At 30.6% G+C, this 26982-nt stretch overlaps 7 protein-coding genes across 25 annotated transcripts in view; 3 read left to right on the forward strand and 4 right to left on the reverse strand.

The window, feature by feature from the left end:
- The window catches only part of LOC114945843 (uncharacterized), a 16430-nt gene extending 13855 nt beyond the window's left edge, over positions 1-2575 (forward strand). For 3 of the 11 annotated variants that reach the window (XM_029322166.2, XM_029322171.2, XM_029322172.2), the window contains 5 exons: positions 8-109; positions 504-605; positions 1849-2016; positions 2147-2215; positions 2373-2575. In XM_029322166.2, coding sequence (XP_029177999.2) covers positions 8-109; positions 504-605; positions 1849-2016; positions 2147-2215; positions 2373-2491 — 560 coding nt within the window. In that variant the 3' untranslated portion in view covers positions 2492-2575. The other 8 variants (XM_029322167.2, XM_029322168.2, XM_029322175.2 and 5 more) reach the window with 8 other exon arrangements.
- LOC114945845 (uncharacterized) overlaps positions 1-8259 on the reverse strand; it is a 21627-nt gene extending 13368 nt beyond the window's left edge. The window contains exons 1-3 of one of the 2 annotated variants that reach the window (XR_014925014.1): positions 7887-8259; positions 5301-7533; positions 6-160 (exon numbers count right to left, since the gene is read on the reverse strand). The gene's annotated coding sequence lies outside the window, so the exon portion shown is untranslated. Of the gene's footprint in view, positions 1-5; positions 161-5300; positions 7534-7886 lie in introns of those variants that run through there. The other variant, XM_085484105.1, reaches the window with a different exon arrangement.
- LOC114945844 (dystrobrevin beta) lies at positions 3057-17982 on the forward strand. 6 transcript variants are annotated; one of them, XM_029322182.2, is made up of 17 exons: positions 3057-3524; positions 7397-7561; positions 7919-8135; positions 8355-8437; positions 8518-8669; positions 8749-8857; positions 8941-9107; positions 9190-9317; positions 9402-9500; positions 9658-9682; positions 9895-9933; positions 10013-10131; positions 10596-10761; positions 10905-11224; positions 12751-12896; positions 15434-15493; positions 16495-17982. In XM_029322182.2, the coding sequence occupies exons 2-17, from the start codon at positions 7402-7404 to the stop codon at positions 16755-16757; spliced, it is 2253 nt and encodes a 750-aa protein (XP_029178015.1). In that variant the 5' UTR covers positions 3057-3524; positions 7397-7401; the 3' UTR covers positions 16758-17982. The 6 variants fall into 6 exon arrangements, with proteins under 6 accessions (XP_029178015.1, XP_085340230.1, XP_029178011.1 ...); XM_085484104.1 differs by having other exon boundaries at positions 3058-3524; positions 9601-9682; positions 15377-15493; XM_029322178.2 differs by having other exon boundaries at positions 3058-3524; positions 9601-9682.
- On the reverse strand, positions 16598-21006 carry LOC114945847 (uncharacterized). 2 transcript variants are annotated; one of them, XM_085484106.1, is made up of 5 exons: positions 20530-21006; positions 19859-20257; positions 19402-19579; positions 18809-18980; positions 16598-16763 (listed from the first exon to the last, which is right to left on the reverse strand). In XM_085484106.1, exons 1-5 carry the CDS (start codon positions 20640-20642, stop codon positions 16759-16761), a joined length of 867 nt encoding a protein of 288 aa, XP_085340232.1. In that variant the 5' UTR covers positions 20643-21006; the 3' UTR covers positions 16598-16758. The 2 variants fall into 2 exon arrangements, with proteins under 2 accessions (XP_085340232.1, XP_029178019.2); XM_029322186.2 differs by having other exon boundaries at positions 16598-18980; positions 20530-21005.
- LOC114945846 (zinc finger protein 277) lies at positions 20525-23353 on the forward strand. The gene is made up of 9 exons (XM_029322185.2): positions 20525-21021; positions 21335-21518; positions 21605-21782; positions 21871-22073; positions 22170-22332; positions 22401-22616; positions 22692-22834; positions 22916-23017; positions 23103-23353. The coding sequence occupies exons 2-9, from the start codon at positions 21349-21351 to the stop codon at positions 23113-23115; spliced, it is 1188 nt and encodes a 395-aa protein (XP_029178018.1). The 5' UTR covers positions 20525-21021; positions 21335-21348; the 3' UTR covers positions 23116-23353.
- On the reverse strand, positions 23339-26822 carry mei-9 (DNA repair endonuclease XPF mei-9). The gene is made up of 9 exons (XM_029322191.2): positions 26695-26822; positions 26441-26620; positions 25198-26362; positions 24797-25102; positions 24497-24715; positions 24246-24419; positions 24012-24152; positions 23748-23948; positions 23339-23636 (listed from the first exon to the last, which is right to left on the reverse strand). Exons 1-9 carry the CDS (start codon positions 26760-26762, stop codon positions 23481-23483), a joined length of 2610 nt encoding a protein of 869 aa, XP_029178024.2. The 5' UTR covers positions 26763-26822; the 3' UTR covers positions 23339-23480.
- The window catches only part of LOC114945851 (UPF0669 protein C6orf120 homolog), a 120089-nt gene continuing 119867 nt past the window's right edge, over positions 26761-26982 (reverse strand). For both annotated transcript variants that reach the window (XM_085484108.1, XM_085484109.1), the window contains exon 6: positions 26761-26898. In XM_085484108.1, coding sequence (XP_085340234.1) covers positions 26827-26898 — 72 coding nt within the window. In that variant the 3' untranslated portion in view covers positions 26761-26826. The remainder of the gene's footprint in view (positions 26899-26982) is intronic.

Raw genomic sequence — 26982 nt, forward strand, 5'->3', positions numbered from 1 at the left:
CGTACAGAACAGATGACAGAGATGATATCACACATGCAGGGTCCACCTGGTCCGCCCGGCCGAAATCGTCCAGGTCGTCCTGGATTGCCTGGTCCCCAAGGTCATCCAGGTACATCGTCAGGATTATCGAGTCAGGATTATCAATCCGCTTTTCACTTGCCTACGACACAATATTAATCGCTAAAATCAGCTACTGCGTAGATTTTTTTATTGTTAGTTTATAGATAATCTCGGACATAGAGAGCGGAACGCTAGGATCCTAAATCGAGAAGGAACGTTTGGCAAACCACAACGAATATCGATGTCATATAGTAGCATTATTTAAACGCTTGAAGTATCATAATCATTATCGTTTTTTCATATAGAACCATGGCACATGCGAATGGTGTGATTTATCATATGATGCACATATATTTTAACAATATCGATGATTCGATAAATTAATGTCTCGCTATCGTCATTATATGCCTATTAAAATAATGATATCCTGGCATGTGTCACAGAGAGGCTGAAAGAATTAACAGAGGGTCTACGAGGGCTACCTGGGCTGCCGGGGCCGGCTCGACACGGCCGTCCCGGTCGAGTCGGAAAGCAAGGCATTCCAGGTATCTACCACTCGAAATAACGCATCTCTCTGGAATGTCTGAAAAATGTTTGAGATAAGGGAAACTTTCGTCGTGTACATGAGAAAAATTTCAGTAATTTTACTAACAGTTTCATACCGATTAAAATGCTTTTAACATACTGTTACATTATGACCAATAATTGAGAAATAATTGAAGGCAGAATGTAACTTATATTTCCCCTAAGGAACAGACGTTTAAAATTATCTTTTAAAACCTCATGCATACCTCAGGTCGAAATATCGAATTGAAAGACCCTGGAAGTAAGTCAACGACCGAACTGCTCTTATTGTTTTATTTCGTACGTTCGTTCGGCGATCCTCTTTTAGATAAAGAAACTTAATTATCCTCGAATCTTATCTGAGATGGGATCAAATGCGATCTTCCAGGAATAATGAGTTTAAAAAATTTACATGTGAAAGCATAGTTTGGCTGAATTAATAAAATAAAATTTATCAGAGCTTTCTCTAAGAATTATTTGTACAGAATGAAAAGTTTGTTTGACGAAGATTATGTTTTACAGAGAGTTTGATGTGTATGTTAATGATATAGAGTTGATCTTTATTACCCTCTCAAATTTATATATGTATGTGGTTTCTAACAAATGCATATTTCTATCAAAATAGATATTTTCCTTTTTTACTTTTTGTGTTATTAACAAACATTTGCTTTATTCTATTTATCACTTGGTCTCTTTTAAAATGTGGAATTTGGTTATAGTTTTATTTATTACTTTTTAAACTCTGCATTTTATCTCTAAAAAACTGTCACAGTAATTTTATTTTACAAGCGTTATAGTTTCTATGATTCTATTAATTGTTTATTCCTGAATATTTATCTTTTTTTTGACATTGTTCCTCGATGATTGCAACTCTTCCTACCAGTTTTTATTTTAACATTTTATTTAATTTTTATGTAATTTTTCCGGCCTTGAAATTAAATTGCGAGAACCAAAAAAATATCATGAAATACTAGACGTAACAGTATCTTAAAACAAATCTATTTTTTTAAAAAGCAGCACATGCTTTATGCTTTTTTCGTCCTATCATTTTCTACTTTTACCTTTGATTTTATAATAGACAAACTTTATTAAATTGCTTTAAAAACAAATGCCTGGATATTATACAAGTTAAAATTAATGCATGATACATCTTTCAAATATATTTCAATATATCGCTTTCGATATTTCTCGATTTTAATTGATTCTATTTTGAATCGTATTTAGGTGATCCAGGACCACCAGGTTTGCCGGGAGAACGCGGATTCGTCGGTTTACCTGGTCCGCAGGGTCTCATCGGACCACAGGGTCCACCTGGTGAACGCGGAGAAAAAGGAGACAGAGGTCTCGAGGGAATCGGTTTAGAAGGCCCGCCTGGCCCAATAGGTCCCCCTGGTAAAACAACATTCATCATTAATAAGAAAAAATATTATATCAATAATTATTTATTTAGACTGATTATACATATATGTAAGCCTATTTAAATATTTGATATTTCAATGTAAGCCTATATTTTATGTAACAGGATCTCCTAGTAATGACGGTGTTGGTTTACCCGGAAGACAGGGTGACAGAGGCGAGCGAGGCATACCGGGTAAAATTAAAAGCATATAATGAAAAATAAGCTCGGAATAAAAATTGTAATTAGTTTGCAAAGAATAATTAAAACTTTCATTAGTAATATTTTCATTACAATATGTCTGTATAATAAAAATAATCATGAATAATGTATTAATACCATTTGTTTACAGGTGTTCCCGGTGTCAGAGGAGCGCCAGGAACGCAAGGACCACCGGGATTTTGTGAATTCTGTAATTACCCTAGCAGTAATTACTTGCAAAATAATCGTGGCAACGAGAAAGGTCCTTGATGGATATAAATGATAAACATTACGCAGGAACTTGATAAAAAATTTTATGTAGCAGGAAGCGGATAGTAAAAATAATTCGATATATTTTCCCATGAATATTAATTATTTATAATTGAATAATCATCCTAACCTGTAAATCTCTGCAGATCGGGAGATCCCTATTTTCTTTTAGGAGCCTATTCTGCATAACTTTTAATAATAATTACGCATTACTGTGCAGATTTTTTATTGTATCATAGTATAATGATACATAACATCATTAGAGGTTATACAGAATATATAATAGGCTCTTTAATTCCGACTAAATAATGACTAATTGATATCGAGTATAATGTATATTATTTAATAAAACTTCTGATACGTACAGTGTTTTGGATGCATTCTATCGGAAAGAGGACGTGAAGGGATTTTCAGCTTCTTTTCCCCAAGGTCGATCTTTCAACGCCACGAGTACGTACGCGCGATCTATTCCAAATCTTTCGAAGCTATCGCGCGCGTATCGGAGCGGTCCGATTCCGCGTTCGCCCGTTCAGCTCGGGTCGCGCCACCAACGCGAGTCCTCGGGAATCACCGATGGCCAGTGATGGCCGCGGAATTCCGAGCGACGTGCGTCAGCGTCAGCTCGGGTCTCGACGGACGGACTTGTTTATCGTGACGTCGTCCCGGCAAAGGGATCACCGCCCCGGTGCACGTAACGAGAGTCCGTTCGCGCGGGCCACCTGTCAAAACTTCGCGTCCTCCCTACCGGGAGGCCGAGACGAGTACGTTTTCCACTTGGACGAGAATTGCTCCCGTGGCCGCGAACGGTTCCGCACGAGTCCCCCTCCGTGCTAAACCGTGACTAGTGTCAGATTAATCGCTCGAATAACGACTGTTATCATCCACGTTTCGCATCCCGCGATACGATGACCTGGTGGGAGCGTTAAGAGGGTGCGAGGGAGGCCCTCGACGAGGACGGGACGACACGGACTCCACGCCCCCGTTGGTGCCCTTTTTTTCCTCGCCGAAGACACGCGCGCAGCGAGCGCCCCAGGTAAGCGAATCAGGATAAGTAAACCGACCGGTAGAACAGGTTAGGTGCCCTGTAACCTACGCCTTCGTAAACTTATTTTCTGTATTGTTGTAAATTTATTTTCTTTTTTATTTATTTTTTTATTTTTTTTTACGATTATTTGAGCGTATATATTTATTTGTCACACTTTTCGAATAAAGAAAATATGTAATGTGGCTAAAGAGAACTTGGAACGAATATTTGATTGGAGAAAGTATTGTTAATATAATGAAAAAATATAGGTGATAAAATCAATGTAATTTATATGTATTAATATAATTGACGTCTATTAAAATTGTTTTGTAACCTACACTTTCGTAAATTTATTTTCTTTCTTTACTTTGTTCTGTAGTTTTTTGCAATTTTTTTTCATGGATATTTATCACAATTTTCGAATAAAGAAAATATATAATGTGACTAGAGAGAACTTGAATGGATACTCGACTGAAGAAAAATTAATGTAACAAAAAAATATCTGTGATAATAAAATCAATGTAATTAATATGTATTAATATAATTGATGTTTATTAAAATTGCCTTTGTAACCTACACTTTTGTAAAGTTATTTTCTGTATTGTTGTAAATTTTTCCTTTTTTTATTTTTTATTTCTTTAATTTTTTGCCATTTTTTTCATGAATTTGAGCGTATATATTTATTTATTCATCATATTTTTCCAATAAAGAAAATATGTAATGTGGTTAAAGAGAACTTGTAACGAATATTCGATTGGAGAAAGTATTGTTAATGTAATGAAAAAAATATCTGTGATAATAAAATCAATATAATTAATGTGTTAATATAATTGACGTCCATTTAAAATTTGTTGAGATTTTTCATTCGCTATTTTAAGCTAAATTAAATTTACATTTCAAATATTTAATTGCAATGTCGATCCAAAATATTAAAATTATTAAAAAATGAATTAATATTTGAACATTTGAATATAAAACATTTTTTATAAAATATAATTTAAATAAAACATCTTCACATTGATGTTTCTATTGTTTTCACATTGACGTTTCTATTATTTAAAGATCGTGTAAAAATACATACACTTGAATTATCAGATTTAAATTAGGAAACTATTGACGCGTTAATTAAATGGCGATTTTATAAATATATTAAATATTTTTAATAGTTAATCACAAAATTGTTTATCTATGTGATTTGACTTTAAAATTGATTAGAAAAGTTAAGCACATTTGTCTCTCATAAGAAAAAATTAAATTAAATTAATAAAATTAAAAAATTAAATTAAAGGAATCTAATTCTATAAATGCAATTAATGTAATAAAACAATAAACGAAAATATGATAGGTATTTAATTGATGATGTCATTCATCTATTTAATGCTGAATCTTAATGTACACAGATTGTGCTCAACGAGAAATTTCTTTACAAATTCGTAATCTGCAGTATAATTAATCGATGAAAAAATTAATTAATCATTGAGAAGATGCTGTACCAGAAGAAATCTCAAAGTATATTTCTTTGAAACCGCGCACGCGCGTACTTAAAAAATTATCCCGCGCAAATCGCAGATGGAAATCTTATTAATTACATATTATTTTATATACTCTTTGTATTTAAAATAAAATAAATACGCGTTTTCGACAAAGATTTGAAGGGCAGGAAATGGAAAAGACGACGCGAAAAGTATGGTTATGATAAGAACAGACATACAATTGCAAGCTCACTGTCAATATAAAAGTTGTGTAAAACATATTAAACACATGGCAAATGTAAGCTTTACATACGTGAATATGCATTTGATGTACCGCTGTCGATTACGTCAAAATGCGTCGGCTTTATTCGTCGCGATGCGTCGAGCCTCGATTTCTGAATCAGCTGTACTTGAAGATTTCTCAACGAGATGAAATTGGCCGCGCCTTTTAGCCGCCCCATTTCGCGCGTTCCTTCAAACGCGTCCGGCGTTCCTTTCCCAACCGTTCCCGCCGTTTCTTTGACCGATCTTACGTTCCCCCACCTGGCCCACTTATCGTATTGATTCAAACTTAGGCATCCGCGTTTAGTTCCCTCATTCCGTTGAACCTATCAGCCGATATTACCTCATTGCTTCCTTGATCAGTCTATTCCGGTCTATTCCGGAATCTAAAGTTGATCACGATCAATTATTAAGAACATTTAAACGATGCGATAATTTGATGCTGTATTCTAAAAATGAAGTATATCACACACATTGCACTCCAGTTTAATCTAATCTATTGAATATTTGTATATAACAATTTTTAAACAATATATAAACAACTACATATAAGAACGAATATTTCTTCAACTAAAAAAATTTAAAACAGATTTACAGATTTTGGATATTAAAAAATTTCTTAAAAATTATTTCATGTATAATAAAATATTATTTTCTCAAAAATGAACTTCAGTTAATATTATCAAAGTAATCGAATCTTCTTATCTTATATCTTGAATAATTTGCAAGAATTAACTTAATTTAAAATGTATTATTTAATTTAGAATGTGTCGATTACAAGAATGTAAAAGAGCAAAAAGTTGATGACCGAAAAAAATTAATCTTTTACCTCCCAGAGTAATGAACAGTCGGTTTTAAATCAATTACACTTCGGATATCGACGTTTACTAACTAGGTCAATCGTGTACGTAAAGCGGATTACATTGTCACAGTTGGATGATCTTGAATTAACTTTTTTCCGAAAATATGATTTTCATGTAAAAAAATCTATAATGAAAAAAATTGCAGTAGAAAAGAGTGAAATTAAATAAATTATATGACAAGAAAATACTATGAACATAATCAAACGAAATAATTATCTATGTTCATTAATAATATTTTTTAATATTATAATTTTCAAATATTTTTTGAAGAGAAAATTTTAGTTGCCTGTTTCTTAAATTTTATTGTATATAAAGAAAATTTATTGCATTTTTAATATCAAATCATCTCATTACTTAAGAATGAAAACTGTTTATTAATTAGCAACCTAACTGGACTATAGAGAGAACTAATTAGTAACTAATTAGTAAATATATGTACAGAATTAACATAAATATCTAAGATAAAAAGCATTCTATATACATATTACGTATTTTAAATAAATAAAAAATATATATTTTAATTGCAATTCTACACGTGTAGACTCATACGTTTGAACAAAGTTACTTTCATAAGATGAATACATTGCATGTACATTCTAATCATTACTAATTAGTTCTCTATTTATTCTTCTAGCCCTCTTTCAGCCTTCAGTTGACGAAGAGCTATTCTCGCGATTACCAGACACTGCGTAACGTCCTTTATTTTACGAGATGAATTAAGAACACAGCTTTGTTAGTCTATACCTATTATACGGAGTATTCCATTGAATTAAAATAGAATAAAATATCGTTTGAAATGGTCGGAGTTACAAAAAGAAAATGATGGAAGCAAAACATGATATTATGATCTTCTACCGTGTAGTGTTTATAATGAATGCTGCTAAAAAATTCGATTAATTTTAGCAGATGGAACGGTGGTTATTGTTATTTTAGCACGAGGTACATAAAATAGCGCCTCGTTTGTTTATCTCATTTAAAATGGTAACGTAAAATTTTTTGCATTTTGTAGAACATTTGAAAAACATACAAGATAATTGACTGTTTATTTTTTGTTGTTCGGCCTTCGCTTTACGTACTCACTTATCTTTATACGACGCATAAATTTACCACTCCTTAAGAAAGAAACGTAATCAATCTCGAGTGCAAGATTATACTGTTCGTTGCAAAACAACATTTGTTATAAATGAAGAAATATTCAGGAAGAATCAACGTAAAAATATACATTAATTAATACATAAATACATTATTCGTTCATTTTTCGTAGCGAAAATGGCAGAAGAAGGCGCAGGTGGTTCCGGAAACGGAAGTAGCGGCGAGACGAGTCGTTTGCAGCTTCTACAAGAGATGCGACAGCAGAACTTTGATACCATTCGATTTGCATCATATCGTACTGCTTGCAAGCTGAGATTTATACAGAAAAAAGTGCATTGTAAGTATTCACACCAATTAGTTCTTCAATTTTACATAATATACATCATATACTTATACACTCTTTTCAACATCTCAAATATTTATTTTTGCATTTCTTTTTGTTCTTATACAATATTTTTATAAAATTTAATCTCTTTATTAGCTATATATGCTCCACGATTATTAACTCTGGAATGCTAATTTTCTCAGCCTCTGTACAACTGTACTAATGCGCATAATTAGAAGTCATTTCGCGTTAATTTCATGTCAGAATTTTAAAAAAATATTCGTATTTATGTATTAATTGGTCTTGTAAAAAATATTAAAGGTAGATTAAGATATACCTCTGTAATGATTGATGCATAATTTTACACAGTGCACAACGTCGACATATGGAACGTGATCGAGGCATTTCGAGAAAATGGTCTGAACACCTTAGAGCCATCAAGCACATTAGGAGTATCCAGACTCGAAACACTACTGTCTTCTTTATTTCATGCGTTGAACAAGAGGGTCCCGGTGTCGCAACAGTCTAAAGTCGACGCAACTACGGCATTGCTCATGAACTGGCTATTGGCTGCTTATACTAGCGGGTACGATTGTAAAAATATTTTTCTTATCAATTTTTATGAAGACTCTTCTCTATTATTACGATTATATTTAAACAAAATGAGAAATTATGTGAATTTTTTATAATAATGACACAGTAGATAAATTCCATTTCATATTTTATAAAAAAATATTCATTTTATTTCTCTCGTTTCTGACGTGTTGTTCGATATTCGATTAAGTCCTATTTTTTTTCTTTTCAGGGAAAATAATAAAATATCTGTATTCTCGGTGAAAGTAGCCTTGGCTACGTTGTGCGCGGGAAAACTCATGGACAAATTTCGATGTAAGTTGCAAGTGGTTTTCCTAATTTCTTAATTGATCGTACTGAATAAATTTATTAACGAAATTTATCCTTTTAAATAGATATATACTCGCAAATATCTGACAGTAACGGACACATGATACACTGGAGGTTTGCTGATTATTTGAAAGAAGTTTTAGCACTAACTGCAGCAGTTTACGAATCTCCGTCGTTTGGATACTCGGATGGTCTCGCGAACTCTATTTTTCCTGCGGTATGTACGCAATGTTGTATACAAATCGGTTTAATATATGGACAAAGTAATGAAACGAATAATGTTTTGTATGTGACAGAACTCCAAAGTTACTGTAAATGACTTTCTGGATACACTCATGTCGGATCCTGGACCACACTGCTTAATCTGGTTACCGTTATATCACAGAATGGCAGCTGTGGAAACAGGTAACTACGCGAAGTCGCAATAAACTGATTAAGATTAAATAAGATAGAGGAGATTTTAATCTTTTAATTTTTCATGCTTTCAGTGGCCCATCCTATTATGTGCGACGCCTGTCACAGAGAGAATTTCACTGGGTTCCGATACAGATGTCAAAAGTGTCATTCCTATCAGCTATGTCAAGATTGTTTCTGGCGTGGTAAAGTTTCGGGAACGCATAACAATGATCACGAAACGAGAGAATATAGTAGTTTTGTATGTATTATTTAAACTTTATACTTCTCTGAAATTTTTAAATTTTGCTTTTTTTATCTTTGATTTTTAATTCTCATGATAGAAATCACCGAGCAAACAAATTGGCCATTCTTTGCGAAAAAGCTTCAGATGCGTTCCTGAAAAAGGAAAGAACAGTTTACCGCGGTTCCCAGAACAGCCTGAGAAGACATTGGATCTATCGCACATAGTGTTAGTATCTTTATCATTCCACAATTTTGCAATCATCATCTCTCAGTGTGATTTTACAATTTAAATAAATTCACTACATTTCAGCCCACCATCACCTTTACCATCTCACAACGGTTTTCCAGATCCAGGATTTATGGCTCCCTTTGATTCAGGCTCGGTGGACAGTCGTTCAACCTTGAGGAGGTAAGCTTGAACAAGATTTTCATTTATGCACAATTTATTTGCCTTTGCCAATTGCGTGCCAGACGCCATGCTTTACTTATTCCTTTTGTGTATCGTCCAGTATGGACAGTTCAAGACTGGACGATGAACATAAATTAATAGCACGATATGCACAAAGGTTGGCACAAGAAGCTAGGACCATGGTAAGTCCTTTAACATATTTATATTATACGTTTTTTGCTTACTGTCTACACAGCTAGTGTTATAATTTGCTTAAACGTTAAAACGTGAATAAATTGCTCTTACTATCTTAATTCATTAAATTTGCGAGAGCCAATTAAAGCCATGCGTTATGCCATTTCGCGACTCATGGCCAGCACTAATATTAATTTATTCATAACTGCCTCGTTAACAGCCTCGTACTGCATCCAGAATGTCCCAGGCAGATCAAGCAGTAAGTATACCATCGTTTAAAGTATCATTGACAATTTCGTGCTGCGAATTGTTTCACGCGTGATAACTTCTGATTACAGAGTAGAGCACCATCGGACGCAAATCTGGCGTCGTTGGATGCTTCGAGAGCACAACGTGAGCTTATATCGCAGTTGGAAGCGAAGAACAAGGAAATAATGCGCGAGATAGCAAGGTTAAGGTATACCTGTGTCGTTTATATTCCTTTATATCAAGCCTAAACCTCGATTTCATCCTGTTGACCCATCCTAGGATCATGCATGTTCAAAACGTTTTGTTTCGCTTTGTGTCACCTTGGTTGCATAGCTTGTGCTCAAACAAAGAGAAACAACACATATTACCAGTTGACATTGATAAAGAGATATTATTCACATTTAAGAGATATTATTCACATTTAAATGAGAGAACAAATTCGTTAAATATTGATTACATTCTTGTCGTTCATTGCTCTCGCGTAAATTGATGTATTCATTAGATTCATATACTAATATACTACATCAACCACACATTACATCGCTTAAAATAAAATGAGTTAGTGAAGTGGAATATTATTATTTGCTAATGTAAGATCATAATATATTCCACTTTCAACTCCTGTTCTATTATTATCGGAAAATTTCTTAAAAAATTTTATTTTCACTGTAGAAGGCAACAAGAGATAGAAGCCGCGGGTCTAGAAAATCCGGCGTTAATGTCCGAACTGCGAGCTTTGAGACAGAGAAAGGACGAATTGGAGACGCATCTAGTAACATTGCAAGATTCCAGAAGACAGTTGATGGTACAGCTGGAGGGATTAATGAAAATGTTGAAGGTACAATATATTATTCTCTTGCAATTAATAACTCAATTTAGTAATTCTAAAAAAATTGGAAAAATTTATAATAAAGCAAAGCCATTGTTTTCATTATTTTCACGATGAACGCGATCATAATCTAACATAATATGTCTCAACAGAATCACCAAGCGTCTCCACGATCAACGCCAAACAGTTCACCACGAAGTACAAAGTCACCGCCTTTGCCACCTGGTGTTATGCCGAGCAGCAGGTCGGCACCGCCGACTCCCGGCGGGCCGTTGTCTACAACGCCTCAACAGCAACAACAACAGCAGCAGCAACAGCAGCAACAACAACAACAAACGCCGCAACAAATGTCCCAGAGCTATCAAAGTCCCGTTCCGACAACGACAGTGCCTAACGTACAAGGCAATGCTATCCTTGGCACGATACAGAACCCTATTCCAGATAGCCTGTCGTGCGTTGGTGGCGATGTAAGGTAGGCAAGCATGTACAAAGAGAGAATACATTATAAAAAGAACCTTCTATAATGCAAAAATAGTAAAGAACAAACGGATTTAAATATTGCAAATTACGTAATATATAATTATACACGCGATTCATACATTGAACAATTATACTACGCAGTCAAAAATTTGTCTATCCATTTAAATAGATTTCTAAGCGGTACTTTAGAAATTTATACATTCCACGTCAAAAATATATTTTAACGATATAGACATATAGTTAAAACATGAAACTAAATCAATATTAACTATCGATATTTTCGCTATTAGAGTGATATTATTTCCATACATATTGAAATAAAAATGAAATAATTTCTGTACATATTGAAAATAATTGATTTTATCTTTCTAAATTACTTTTAACTAAGTAAACGAATAATTATACGTACTATAAGATAAAGTCACTTGCAAAAATCAAACGTTCGAAAAAATCCGGTTCATCACTTGTATGTGAAATATATATATCCCCCTTTACCCTTTTCGATTATGTTTACTAAACAATTAATTTCTCCCGTCAATATTACTGTAGCGATCGATATAGAGACATTATTGCACACTGTATAGGATTTTTTCACAATTAGTTGAAAAAATCCTAAATTCTCTCCTGCATGCAATTATGAGCGATGAGATATTTCTCTGATTTAGCTAGTATTAAGAACAGTAATGGTACTAGCGCGAAATAAGTATGAGGAAATAAATACCTCGTGAGATGTTACTTAAATCGTCAGATCTATATATATCGACCTATAAGTATATAGTAGAAATATTTGTAAATCATATCATGTCGCTTTTAATACCCTATTTTAATAATTTTTTTTAAGTTATATATTAGGTTTGACGTAAGTTTTTCTTATTATCTCTCTGGATATATCTTTTTAGTTTTTCTGCTATCATTGTTAGTCATTTTAAATGTATCATTTATGTACAGTACAAAAGCAGCTATCCTGTAAGAGAAACTATATATTGATGCGTTGGATATAAGTTTGACGCGTATGAGTTACCTATCCAGTCCTTTTTTTCGCTAAGCTTGTGTAAAACACCATCCATCTTTTAAACATTGTTGTATTTATGCGTTGCGATATGTAAATATATCATCCTGCAAGTAATGTATATCAAACGCGATAAATACTTAAACTGGAAAGAAAGCATTTGCGATACCTTTACAACTTCGCCATATTGATATATTTTTGTTAGCATCTCGTTACATTAAAAGAATCTAATAAATATAGCTTCCTGAGAAATATCATGCATGTATATATTATTATAATCGATAATTTGCTAATTTTAATTTCAAACTTTATAGATATCGCTATAGATGCCGCTTGTATGTTTTGATATTTGCGAGTAACTAGTAGTGAATTGAATGTGTAAGAATTATGATTAAGCGGAATGATAATGCTTGCGCAATAAAAGTTGCATGCTGCAATTTCTGTTTAAAAAATATATATTTTATTTGGAAATTGCTTCGCGCCAAGAAAATAGAGATTTTCGATGTCAGGTCTGCGTTCAGGACAAACAGCTTACCAGGGAGCGGTTCCAGCAGTGCCAATAATAGTTTGGGCCGATCCCTGAGAAACGACTTACTGGTAGCTGCCGACAGCGTTACTAATGCCATGTCGACGCTTGTGAGGGAATTAAATTCAGGTATGTCAAATAATGCGCTATAAAATCGATTAGTGTCAGAAACTATTAATAAATTGGACGTAGGCAAGCAGACTTAATTTAAAAATATTTCTCGATTATAGCTATGTTAGGTAACATTTTTTTAAAAATACGTATATTACAGTTAAATAATGTATATGATGTGTATTCGAAATTTTAAATCATTTTAAAAATTTTGTTTTAAATAGTATTAAAAATAATATCTAATAGTTCTCTAAAATACATTTATTTATTCTGTATTTCTGATAAGAATTCCGTCTGACTGATGAAGCTACGTCCAATTATACTTATAGTTTTTAAATGATATTTAATTATATACAATAATTACTGAATCTATTATTTTCCGTGTATTAAGCACTTAGTTGACATTAATATCGCAGAAATATAGGTATTACATTATCTCAGACAGAAGGTAATTTTTAAGAGGCAATAGTTACTGCCTTGTGAATTAAACAGATCAGTTTGATACTGCAAGCTTAGCTACGAAGTATCTGTTAGCATCTATCGCCGTGTTTTAGCTGGTAGCATGTTAGTAATACGAACAATTTCGTCAATGGAGCCGTAATTATGTCGATTTCGATTGTTCGATCGAAAGCGAGGTGAGCAATAGACACACTGATTTACATTCACCGTTATCATGCGTAGCATTTTATAACGAAACTATATATATATATATTATTACTATTATTGCTACTATTTTTTACTCCTGCTACTTTTTATTACTACTCTCACTATATTGCCACATTTTAGATGTATATATTAATTATTGCATATCTTTCACATATGCCATTTTAAAAAGAAATTGTTTTCTACATATAGTCGTTCTAAACAAGTTTAGAAAGCATATCTAATTTTTAAGCCGGGATGCAAACTTCTCGCACAGTATGTATGATACATATACTTTTTATTACCTTTAATTCAATTTAAAAATTGTAAAAAATGATACAATGCAGAATTTATTCTCTATCTATCTGCTATTAATATTTTTATCGTTCAAATATTTTTGATCATCGCAGAACTGAATGTAAACAGGCATGCCACGTCGCATTTATATTCTCTCATCTCGTCGGAATCGTATCATATAGCATGAAAAATGCTACTCTATCTATATTTTTAGTCTCGATATTCGTAAACGATTTCTGAAATGTCCGCACACAGATGATCTCTTTACACGTAAGATATTCCGTTGGATATACTTGAATTGAAGAGAACGTGAATGCACCTGTTTATTTATGTACATACATATGTTCATATATTCCGGAGAATGTCGCGTAAGTATAACAAATCAATCATTGTAGGGAGATGAATAGCAATCGACACGCGAATGTATATTATCGCTCCAATTACTATAAAATTTTAATTTTTGGCGAAATAAGTGACTTCCGAGCTCAGTTTCGCAGTGCCTCTTGCATTACACACACAATAGTTTTCTTATAAATCTTTTATTAAATCAAAAGAATTCAATAATAATTATCACATACATAAGAAACATATATAGATCTCTTTTATATATTTCTGAATATGTAAATACATAAAAATCTATACCATTCCCAAAACTATTACATTTTTTCTCAACTAAATAAATATATTTGACAAAATTGTCTAATTTTCTTTTATTTTTATTTTCTATTTTTATAAGAAAAATTATTACAAAATTTTATTAAAGTTTAATTTCAATGATGTAATTTTTAAAATAATTGTTAATTCAATCTCCAAATTTTTAACAAATACTTTTCTTAAATTTTTTAATTCAAAATTTAACAAGCAATCTAATAATCGAGAAAAAGAGAGAGGAGACATGATAGTTTTGGGGTATTGTATATTTCTTCTATACAGCTTGTTTCTAAAATATTCGGTATAACTTGGCTAGATTCTACCAACGGAAATAAAAAGAAAGGTTTACACGATAACTATCATAAACTATGTTTTCAGATGCAAATCGTGTATATAAACCCTTCTCATTATTTTTGTCATTGAGATTAAGTGCTAAAGTTAGTCCGAATGATTGGAACATAGTCTGTATATTTGCCTGTTTGCCATTTCTACCCGTTTTCATTTATTTTCTTTCTAGAATAGAGTTAGTCAATATTAGCCTAGTGAATAGCACATGGACTACACTCTACACGCCAGATTACAAATAGCAGAATAACAATAATCTAATCTGCGATCCCGAAAAATGGACGCTTAATAATTATTTTTAAACCGTATTTCGAAAATTCAAAATTATAATCACTTTTTAGACAGACAAATTCATAATCTGAGATAAATTTAAAAAAAAGATCAGAATTACTATTTACTTGTATCTTGTTAGAAAAGCGAATTGTACAATGAATAGGAAGACACAAATTACAAGTAAATTATACGAACCTATGATAATTATATATTTTTTATAATTAATTCCATCGCTGATAAATAGACATTCCAATATACCACATAAAGACAATTGACCAATGACACTTTAGACGTGTTGTGGAATGTGTGTGATGCACCCCCTGTGAATGTGTCCTGGTGCCTTGCAGACTCAGACCAGGAGGACCTTTCTCACAACTCTGGGCTAATGAACATCAGAAAACCGTTAGGTAAGTATCTCTACATTGATGATTTGAAGATTTTTATTATTTTTATTTTCGTTTGCATTTTAGATATTCGGCAATGTCGCTCTTTTTTAATCGAAATAATTACAAAACTTCTAGCGTCGATTATCTATGAGCGTCGATATTTCGGTATTATTTAATTTCTTGGTATTTTTTGTTTTATTAATTTCGCAAATCAAACTATATATATACAGGGTGTCCAGGATAACTAACGGACCAACGATTACAAATGGATTCTTTGGTCAATTTGGGAACGATTTTCCTCAGCGAAAATGTCGAAAAAAGTCATCATTTTTTACAACTTTCCAATATTTGTCATTATGTATCTTTATAACTAAGCCTCAAATTAAAATTTTATTATAATAAACTCTACCTGAAATTAACTGAAGAATGTAATTATGTTAGACTTTTAACTCGAAAATTATTGACTTCTCAACATTTTTGCTAAGGAAAAATCGTCTCCAAATTGGCCAGAGAATCCGCCCTTAATCATTGGTCCGTTAGTTACCGGACACCCTGTATATATTCATATCCATATTCATACTCATATTCATATCTTACATTTCATCGTCATAAGCATAAGGCACTACGCGCGATGTATACTTCTGACGATAATATTAAGATAAGTCATCTTATATACAATATACGAATCCCTTTGATATATAAACGTATACTTTAATAAATGATTATATATATACTCTCTTGTTTATCTATAGTTATAAGTTAAAATGTGCAAAAATATCAGATAATATTTTCTCACATATGACTGAGACTTCGTTGGAAAAGGAATTAAATTCAGTAATATTATATTCATACATATATACTATTTTATCTGTATCGTATAAAGTGTATGAAATAGAGGAAGCGAAAGAGAGAAAGAGAGAGAGAGAGAGACAGAGTGAAAGAAAGAGAGAAAAAATTATAATAAAAAAATTCACACATTTTTCGTGTGAATAAATTTTGAAATAATCCGCATCTACTTATAGATTTTGAAGCCGGTGAGGACGGAGATGATAGCAGCGGTGGTGGAAATTCTTGGCGTGAGGAATTGCAACGACGCTATCAACAGGAGAACGATTTTTTGGCGGAATTACGAGCTCGCAATGCAAACATACCGCAAACGCCATCGGCCACGCTGTCCAGCGAACAGGAACAGGAGAGAGGTGAACGAGAGGAAGCAGACGGAGAGAAGGAAGACGAGAATGAGTCCAATTGGGCTGAAGCGGTGAAGAGATGGGTCAATCGATAAATTAATCTAGAACGAAATATAACAGTGTATTAGGCATTAGATGTTTGAAGATACAATTCGAGAAAATTGACGAAGAAAATGTGGCGAATCGCACGTGGCAACGATTGAATTAAACATATGCATACATACAATTATGGATGTATACTTTGATATTAGAGTATACAAATGTAATCCTCAAGAATTGGATGTTGTGCGATTTCAGAAGTCTATGCATTTATAAGAAGACATGATGAATTCGTCGAATCATCATACGAATCATGAAGAGTTTCTCACATGAAACAAGTACTATAATTATTAGAATAATATTTGTATCGCGAAAATATATGCAATGATTTTGCTACTTTATTTATCTGCAATTTGCAACATGTAATAAGACTTTTATAGTTTGTTAAATATACATCCATATATATATATAGATACTAGAAAAATAAATATCCCCGTTTTTTATCATATCTTTTTATTTATTGTTATTGTTGTTATATTTATGTAATTACTATTAAGAGAATTAAATGAAATATGCAATACTACTTTATCTATCTTGTAATTCCATCGCTTAAAAGTTAATTTTAACAGAGCATACGCATCTGTACATATTTGAAACAATTATATCCGATTGTCGAAAATCAATTTTATCATCTCGCAATACTATTCACTCAGATGTTTATATCATAGATTGTGCAAAAAATGTTGCAGGTTACCGTACCATTGACCAAACCTGAACTATAATAGTATAAGATGATTGCAATTAAATCAATTTTTTAATATATTACAAGTTTAGCTTAGTTGGCGAACCAAAGTGTGTTTTTGTACATTCGTATCAGCGCTTAAGATACAATATGCTATTAAATAAAAAACTAATATGTAAACGAGTATATAAAAATATCGACGCATTAGATGACGCTTTAAATAACGATTCTGAATTGACCGCATTTGCAATTATACGGAATATATGAAAGAGTAGAAGAACGAAACTAGTCTTACAAAGTACTTATATTTCAGTTTCTAGAATATAAGAGAGCATTTCAATTAACAATCCAGTTGTTAAAACTGATGACTGCTATTAATAAGAACCAATGCGTTTTGTAATATTTAAATAAGCGTGTCATGTCCATGAAATATCCTGTGTATATATACATATACGATTTCAGAATTCTTCCTTTGTCTATCTCTTCACATAATGTAGCGCCTACGAATACTGAATAAAATTTATAGATACACAATGAAATTATTGCTGTTTAATTCTTCAATAGGCAAATTAGATAATAAGTTACTCTATTAATTTAATAAGCTTGCTCTCTTCTTTATTCTACATTACTTATTTTTATTTTATTATTATTTATATCTATGTTTAGCACATGGCAAGTTAAATGAATTGATTAAAAAAAAATGAAACCATTGAAATCTAATTGAGAATTGTAAATAATTTTAAATTGTACGCTATCCAGAATCGCGTGTAACTATTATTTTTTCTTGAGGTAAATATCTAAATGCAAATATAAAATAGATGCTCTGTATTAAAAAAAATAGCTTTTCTAATATTACTTTGCATACTTTGTTATAATACAACATATTGATATATAAAGTTAATAATATAGAAACGAATTTTATATACCATTTTTTAACACTGATTTTATAATACGTTATATATTTTTGAAAAAAATAACCCTTGCATAATTATATATGTCTTTATTATTTTATTTAAAGATATACAAGATTTTTAAATTATTTATTATGTGTGTGAAACTCCCCAACAATCATATAGTCATAAATTATAGACTTAACAAAATAAATATCAATTATTAAAAAGAATTTATATAATTTTACACGAATATAGTAGATATGCAAATCAATAGTCTAAATAAATTTCAATAGTGAATTGATTTTTATATAAACGTTTAATTTAAGCACATTAATATTACTAAAGCTCTAGTTTTAACGATTTTCTGTCGTTTAATGGTGTACTTATCTCTGTAATGTTTTTAATTTTACATAATTGCATCAATATTTAGTATCTATCCATCCAATCGCACCATCTGTTTTGCTATTGTTACCTGATCGCAGTTTCGTTCGTTTTACAATGGTTGGATAAGAACAATCTGATGTTATCCTTACATCTCCTTGGTCCATCTTAATAGCTGCCATTTCAGTTTTTTGATGTTCATTAGTTTTTATTCTTGGAGACAATGAAGTATTTTGATTTTCTTTTTTCCGTTTTGTGTTTGTCTAATAAAGAATACAAAATTATAAAATTAATAAAATAAAAATAAAATTATAAAATATATTAAATTATTGATTAGAAAGATAAAATTGAAAGTTTTGTTGAAAAAAATATAATATAAAAATATGTAATTATCCTAGATATATAATATAAAAATATAATATATCAAATTCGTTATAGAAAATAGAGAAAATTATTTCTTGTAGTTTCAAATTATTATAAAAATAGATAAAATTAAATAGATAAAAATTATATATATATAATGAATATCTACTATTACATCAAAATATACTCCTCTTTCTCTCTCCATGTAGAGTTAAAGGTTTCATTGTCAAAATATTTTGTAAATTAACATATTATTACCATGCTAAGATTAACATAAAGAGAACTGATTTTTATTATAGATTCTATAATTAAATTAATTACCTGGCTATAAACATCTACTTTTTGTATGACATTGGAAGAGTTTTTATCCAAGTTTCTTTGATTATCAGATTGCGTAACATTTTGTCTTGATAGATTGATAAGGTTTTCTAATTCATTAATTCGATGTCGTAAGGATACATTTTCATTTTTGTAAACTTCTAAACATTCTTTAAACTCCCTGAACAAAAAAATATGATATAAGCATTATAGATTCTATGTTATAAGATTTAATTATTATATAAAATTAAAAATCTCGAAAATAAAAGAGCTTGTAATGCAGCATGATTCCTTTGAATGAAACAATCTAAGAAATTAAATCTTATACTTAACTGAAAATACATACTTAAACAGTTTTTTAACAAAAAATTTATGTTGCATTGTAAATTGATCTTAGAGATTTTTTATCTGACTCACAGTTATCTAATATCAGAAACAAATAATTATCATATAAACATACTTTTTGAATTGTTCCAGTTCCTTTTCTTTTTCATATAGTTTCTGTGTTACAAATTTATATCTTGCATATTTTTCTTTAAAATGTGTTATTTGTTCATTTAAAACATGCATATCAGAATTTTTCCGCTTGATTTCACTTTCTACTTTGCGTACTTCTTGTCTAAGGCCAGTATTTTGTTTTTCCAGAGTTACATTCTTCGTAGCGTAATATTTAATATGCTTTTCTTTCAATAAAAGTTGAAATTGCAGACTATCGATCCTTTCTTGCAAGGATGAATCTAGATTCTGAGAATCTCTATCTGAGATTTCTGAAGCAGTTTCACTATTTGGAGATGTAAAATAAACTCTATAGATTCTATTTTCTGTCACTTTTTCACGACATTGTGGACAACTTTTAGATCTGAGGAATAAATAAAAATTAGTTAAAATTATGTTTATACATATATATGCTTAATATGATTTTCTATTTCTTTGTAAAGACGAAATCAAAAAATCGAGAAAAAGAGATTAAAGCAATTATAAAATCTCATAACAATGAGTTTGTTTTGCTTGCATTTAGGCTTTGAGAAGAGAAAGAGAAAAAATACAAAGTGTAAGAAGTGAACGATTAAAATAGAGCTAATCATCATACGTCGATCGCGTGAAAATATAACCATGAAATGTGTTGTTTACCTTTCAAGCCATCGTGACAAGCACTGGAAATGAAACACATGTCCGCAACGAGTAAAAAAGATTTCTTCGGACGGTTGCAAACGATCTTGACATATAACGCAAACGATATTCATCTTGCGAACGAAAGAATTAAGAAAGGGAGACGAGATATACGATTCACGCGATCAAATGTTAGACACGATCGCTTTTACTTGTCCACTCGTCCACTTGTCCCGTCAACACTCGCTAACGTGTAATTTATCATATGTTCGCGATGTCAAATTCGGTGGATTTAAAAATAACAAATACAGCTGTCAAATGATGCCCGAAATGACGGAAGAAAAATATAGAAGGCTGGAAAAGACAAAGTTATAGAAATATCATCTTTCGATTTGAATCAGGTATAAGTAAAAATCCCTTTCCACCACGTCTGACAATCTGACATATGACTGATCCTGCCTCGTGCCTTCTATCGAAATTTGCGTACTGCACTAAATGCTCGCGCATGATCAGGTGAACAGATGATATAAACAATAAATAGATCATATGGATAAAGCTTTGCTTATTCGTTAAATAAACGTAGTAGAATAAAGCTTGTGTTTATTATATATTATATAATTATACTTGATTTTTATCTTAATAATATATTTATATATATCTAACCTTATCTACAAAATGCACATATTTTCCGATATTGGAAAATTAAATCCACTGCTCCAAGTTTGAAAAATAATTCGTCAAAAATATAAATATAGTGTTTTTTATAGATTTATAACAAAAATAAATTAATCATAATACAAAGACTTATATGAAATTTTAACTTTAGATACTTTGTGCGCAATGTATAAATCTCAATTTGTTGGTCTGGATAATAAACCAGATGATACAAAATGTCTATTGTGCGATTGCACATTTGTTCTTCCGACAAATGAAACGGATTTTCTTACGCATTTATTTAAAGCGCATCGTCTCGTTATAGCGGATGTTACGAAAATAGCTAGTTTGCAAAGGTATGATGATTTTTCATATACAATATATTATTTATCATTTATGTTTCTAATCATTTTAACCAGGTATAATTTCAATATAATTTTAGTTACATACATTATTGGAAAGTAAAGTTCAGAGAGGCACCATTGACGACTTATTGTACAACATTGTTAATGGATCGTACACCAGATGATCAGCCAAGTAAAAATGAACATTACTTTTTGCTTTCTGACTGTCTGTCAGAAGACAAGACTTTGAGAAGTGAAATACATCAGGCTAAATTAGTATGTATATGTATATCAATGAAAAAATCATAAACTCCATTATATGTTGTGTCTGATATGTAAACTGATACATAATTATTATTTTAAGGAATGGGCATTGGCACAACAAGAAACTGAACGTGCAGACAAAAGTTTTAAGCGTGGCTGCATGTTTTGTCGTACAGAATTCTGTGGATCACGTATTACATATATAAAACATCTTTTTCAAAAGCACAATCTTCATCTCGGCAAGCCAGATAACTTGGTATTTCTTGATGAACTTTTGAACAAAATTGAGAGTAATATTGAAAGGTATTACATTCAAGAATTATAATTTACATATTATTTTAATATTATATACTTACAAAAAATATATATATATATATATATATATATATAATTTTTTAGTTTGATATGTATTTACTGTGAGAAAACATTTAAGGATCGTACAGTATTAAAGGAGCATATGCGAAAAAAATTTCATAAATGTATAAATCCTTATAATAAAGTGTACGATAAATTTTATATAAACAATTATTTAGAGCCAGGAACAACTTGGAAGCAAGGACAGGTAATGATCTGTGCTTTAAAGTAAAAATTTTAAGATCTTAAAAATATAATTTTTCTTAATGTTTATAGCCACATTCAGAAAAGAATCTAGATCCAGGAGATGGTAATAGTGATAATGAAGATGAGGAAAGTTCATGGTCCGATTGGAATGACGAATCTGTTGAAATAATATGTCTATTGTGTAATTATAGCAATAATGAATTCACATGTATCTTGAGGCATATGAAAGAAACACATTTTTTCGATTTTGAAGAAACAGTCAAAGACTTAACTTTTTATGAGAAGGTGATTATATCATGTAATCAATTTTATATTTTTAATAATGTACTTTTCTTTTTCTATATGTTATTGTTCTTATAGGTAAAAATAGTCAATTATATAAAGAGACAAATTCAATTACAACAATGTATTTTCTGTGAAACAAAATCAGATAATGTCTTAGAGCACATGAAGAATCAACAACATTGTAAAATTCCTGCACAGAAAGTCTGGAATCAGCCAGAGTAAGAATTATTGAAATTGTAGAATTTACCTAATCTACATAAGAGATAAAATTATATTAAAATATATTTTATTCCACACAGATATTATTTTCCTATGTCAGAAAATGATTCATTTTTATATAATCTTGATGCAACCAGTAATAGTGATGAAGAAAATAACATTGAGAATCTTTCTGAAGCAATGTAAGTAATATTTTTAAAAAATTTCGCTGTGATATATATTAAGAATAAATTCAAGCAAATAAAAAACATATTTAAAAAATTTTAGGTCTAATTTATAAATATTTCTCTTCTAAGGAGGTATATTTCAAAATTCTATTCACTAATAAACAATTATTTCACTTCGTGACAAACATTGTTTTATATACATATAAATACATGTATATACACACATACTAGAAAATTTGTTATACTCCTGTGCTGTTATATAAATAAATTATAAATTTATTTATATTGCCATTTTGTAATATGCTATTTTTTAAATTATATTAAGAATGAAACATATTTATGAAATCAAAACACGTATATAAGTTTATTGACTCAATTATATCCAGTACAAGTCTACTCAATTTTATCTATATACATGTGTACAACACCTCAAAATTTTCCACTAACAAAAAATTTGTTTATTGTAACATTATCCATATTACTTTTTTATTCTAGAAAAAAATTTCTTGCCACGCACTTTAGAAGCACCTTTACTAGTCGATGATTTTTCATCTGTTGGTAAACATTTCCCGTGCATAGCTTTGTACAACAATTCAGCATCATTTGTATTTCCAAGTATTTCTTTTAGTTCTTCCTAATTACACATATATAATTTTGAATATTTTTCTGAATACTTACAAATTCCAACAATGTAATGAAAATAACATTATTAAGGAAAGATTAATTCTAATTATTATTCACTTACCTGTGTAAGCTTAATAAGATGGCTTAATGATTGTCCTTTATTTAATAGAATACGCAGATTTTTCGAATGCACACCAGGTAATTTAGTCATAAAATCTTGAATATTAGAATTATATCTTTCTACCATTAGTTGTTTGTTTTCTGTGTCTTCATCTGCTCCAATCTTAGCAGCTACATTTGAATCAGGTTGAGCTCGTCCTTGCTACAAATTAAATATTCATTATAATTATCAAAATTAATAATTTTATTTTAAATTTAACATTACCTTTAATTCTTCAAACAATTGTGCCGTTGCTTGTGGACTAGGAGACCATATAATTTTTAGTTTAGGAAAATGAAGTGTTAGTAATTGTAACTTTGCTGTTATTTCAGTATTTTTAAGATCTCTACTAACATAATAATTTCCCTAGAACAATATAAATATTATTATTAGATATATAAAAGAGTAGATTTTTATGTAACATTTTTATAGATTATATATATATATATATATATATACCTGAAAACAGAAAGCTTTATTCTGATCAAATTCTATAAGAAGCATGGGTTTAGCATAATGTCTTGTCATGGCAACTGCTTGATTATACAATCTTCCAGAAAACAAGGAACCAATTAAATCAGATATGCTTTTCCTCTCAACACATATTTCTGGCGTAAGAATATAGTCACCCACCTTAATAACATTTAAATCATTTAATTAGAAATAACAATTATCAGCTTGGATTAATAAACTTATCATATTTCACTCACCACTAATGTGACTGGTTCAACTTTTATACCACGTGTATACAAAATAGCAGGCAATTCACTTCTGAATTCTCTCATATCAACAATAACTTTTGGAATTATTTTTACTTCGGATTGCATTCCGCCTTTACGTGTGTTTTCTTGATTTGTGTTATCTGATTGAATTGTGAGAGCCAAACAATCTTCCGATTTTCCATCTTGATCTTCAGGTACAACCATGATCTAAGAAAGCAATGGAAATTATAATGTTATCACTCAATATTATACTTTGTGCTTATTGAACAATGCTTATTTAACACTTACTTTTTTCGTATTAATTAAAGAATGAAATGCTTCCTTTTCCCGTCGTAAGGAAGTAAGATATTCTTGTTCCTCGACAGATCCGTCATAAATTAAAAAATATATTTTTAGATCTATTGACGGATTATTATTTTGATACACCTCCAATTGTCTTACAGTACCAATATCAGCTACGTATAAAATAATATTGTTTGGCATATGTTCTGCTAACGCTCGCTGTAAAGCCATCGAATCTCCTCCCTTCTTTATAGCTTGTATGAAAACAATAGGTGCAGATGTCGCGCAATTGGTTAAATCTAAATCTGCTAGCTATAAAATCAGAAAATTTACAGTAATATTTATATTTTCCATAAAAATATAAATTTATATTTATATATAAATAAAAGATATAATATTTAAATTACTTGCGAGCATTCCTCAAATAATGTCTGATTTGTATTTTCTGTAGAAGTACTTGGCTGAGTTTCATCTGCACATTTTTGTGTCAAAGTAAGTATGAAAGTGTCTTGATCATTTTGTGCATCTTCATCCGTATTACTCTCAGATGTTGATTGTTGATCTTTCACGTTTTTTCCATTATTACCACTTTCCTTTTGTTCTTTATTATGCGACAATTTTTTTAAGGCTTCATAAAATAAATATTTATTTGCACCCATAGTTAAAAAATTCTTCAATTGTCTACATATATTGTTATCATGTGCTAAGATGAGAACTTTATCAACATTTTCACTATCCTTTTTTTTAAGTTTTTGTTCTTGAATTTCAGATAACACTTGTGACAAAGCTATCCATTTTGGATTTGGTTCTGGTTTTAGTTCATTCTTATCTGTATAAACTCTGCTTTTGGCATATTTAAATAAATTTTCGACTTCATCTAACATTATCCAGCCACTGGCTTTCACAGCATATTCCATAGTCCGTAAACGATTCAACATAGCATAAAATGAAACTGAATCTTCATGTATCAAAGATATAATAAGGGATCGTAAAATTTTTAAATCAGAAAGTAACTGTTTGGTTGTTGTACTAAGTTGATGCCAAATTGGATCTAGTTGCAAATGTAATTGCTTGTGAAACTTCTTTGCTATTGCATTCTCCACAGTTAATTCATCTAAGTCTAGATATTTATTGATGCGCTTCAATTCCTTCACAATGTAATTCATAACATCAAGCAAAGCTGCTTGAATGTTTTGCATTTTTGGTGTGATTTGTACATGTAATTCTATAACATCAGGCTCGTGCTTAGACAAAGAATTACTAACGATTGCATGAAAGCGCGGCCATAAATATAACTTTTTCACAAACAGGGCTTTCATAACTCGTTCTACTTGTGAATATCCAACTGTAAAAGCCAGTGACGAATTTGTGAACGCCTTGATAAATCCAGTCTTATTATTTTGCCTGTATAAACGCAGTGCGAATGCTTCTTGATACTTATTCAGAATATTGTGTGCTCTGTATACAAGAATACCAGTGACTAAGTGCAATGGAACTCTGTTCTTTAATAAATCTACTACCAAGATACGTCCTGATATAAACAGTACTCCACCCTCCAAATACATTATTTCTCTATAAAATATAACAGATTTTATTAAATATATCTTATATATAAAATAAAATAAAAAAATAAAATATTTTTTAATATACCTTTCACTGGAAGTATATTCAGAATTGACAATATGTGGCAAAGTATTAGTTCCATAACTTTTAAGTAGTTCAATGAAATAATGCTCATCATGATCTGTAGTTCCTAGGATTATAACTAAATTGCCTGGATCCGAATAAGCTTTTATTACATTAGCAAAAACCGTTTCTATACCGAGGCCCCTATAATATTTTCCATTAAATCATTAAATAAGTTATTAGACAAATTAATGCAAGAGTAAAATAATGATACTTACTTGGCTGTAATAACTAATCCATCCTCTTGGATGATTTCAAGGAACATTTGATTTTCGTATTCCAACATGTTTATTGATATATATATATATATATTCCAATTCAATTTCTAAATTTCTTAATTGTTTTAATGTTTAAATTAAAAATTGAAGTAAGAAATCCATGAAATACCATATCAAATTAGCAAAAAACGAGATGTGAATCCTCTAAAATAAGATATTTTAAAAATTGATTAAAATACATATCTGTATATAGTATAGAAGATAAAATAATTTATACGTAGCTATTTA

Source organism: Nylanderia fulva, unplaced genomic scaffold (assembly GCF_048542155.1).
Source record: "Nylanderia fulva isolate GAGA-0341 unplaced genomic scaffold, ASM4854215v1 Scaffold29, whole genome shotgun sequence".
NCBI lineage: Eukaryota > Metazoa > Arthropoda > Insecta > Hymenoptera > Formicidae > Nylanderia > Nylanderia fulva.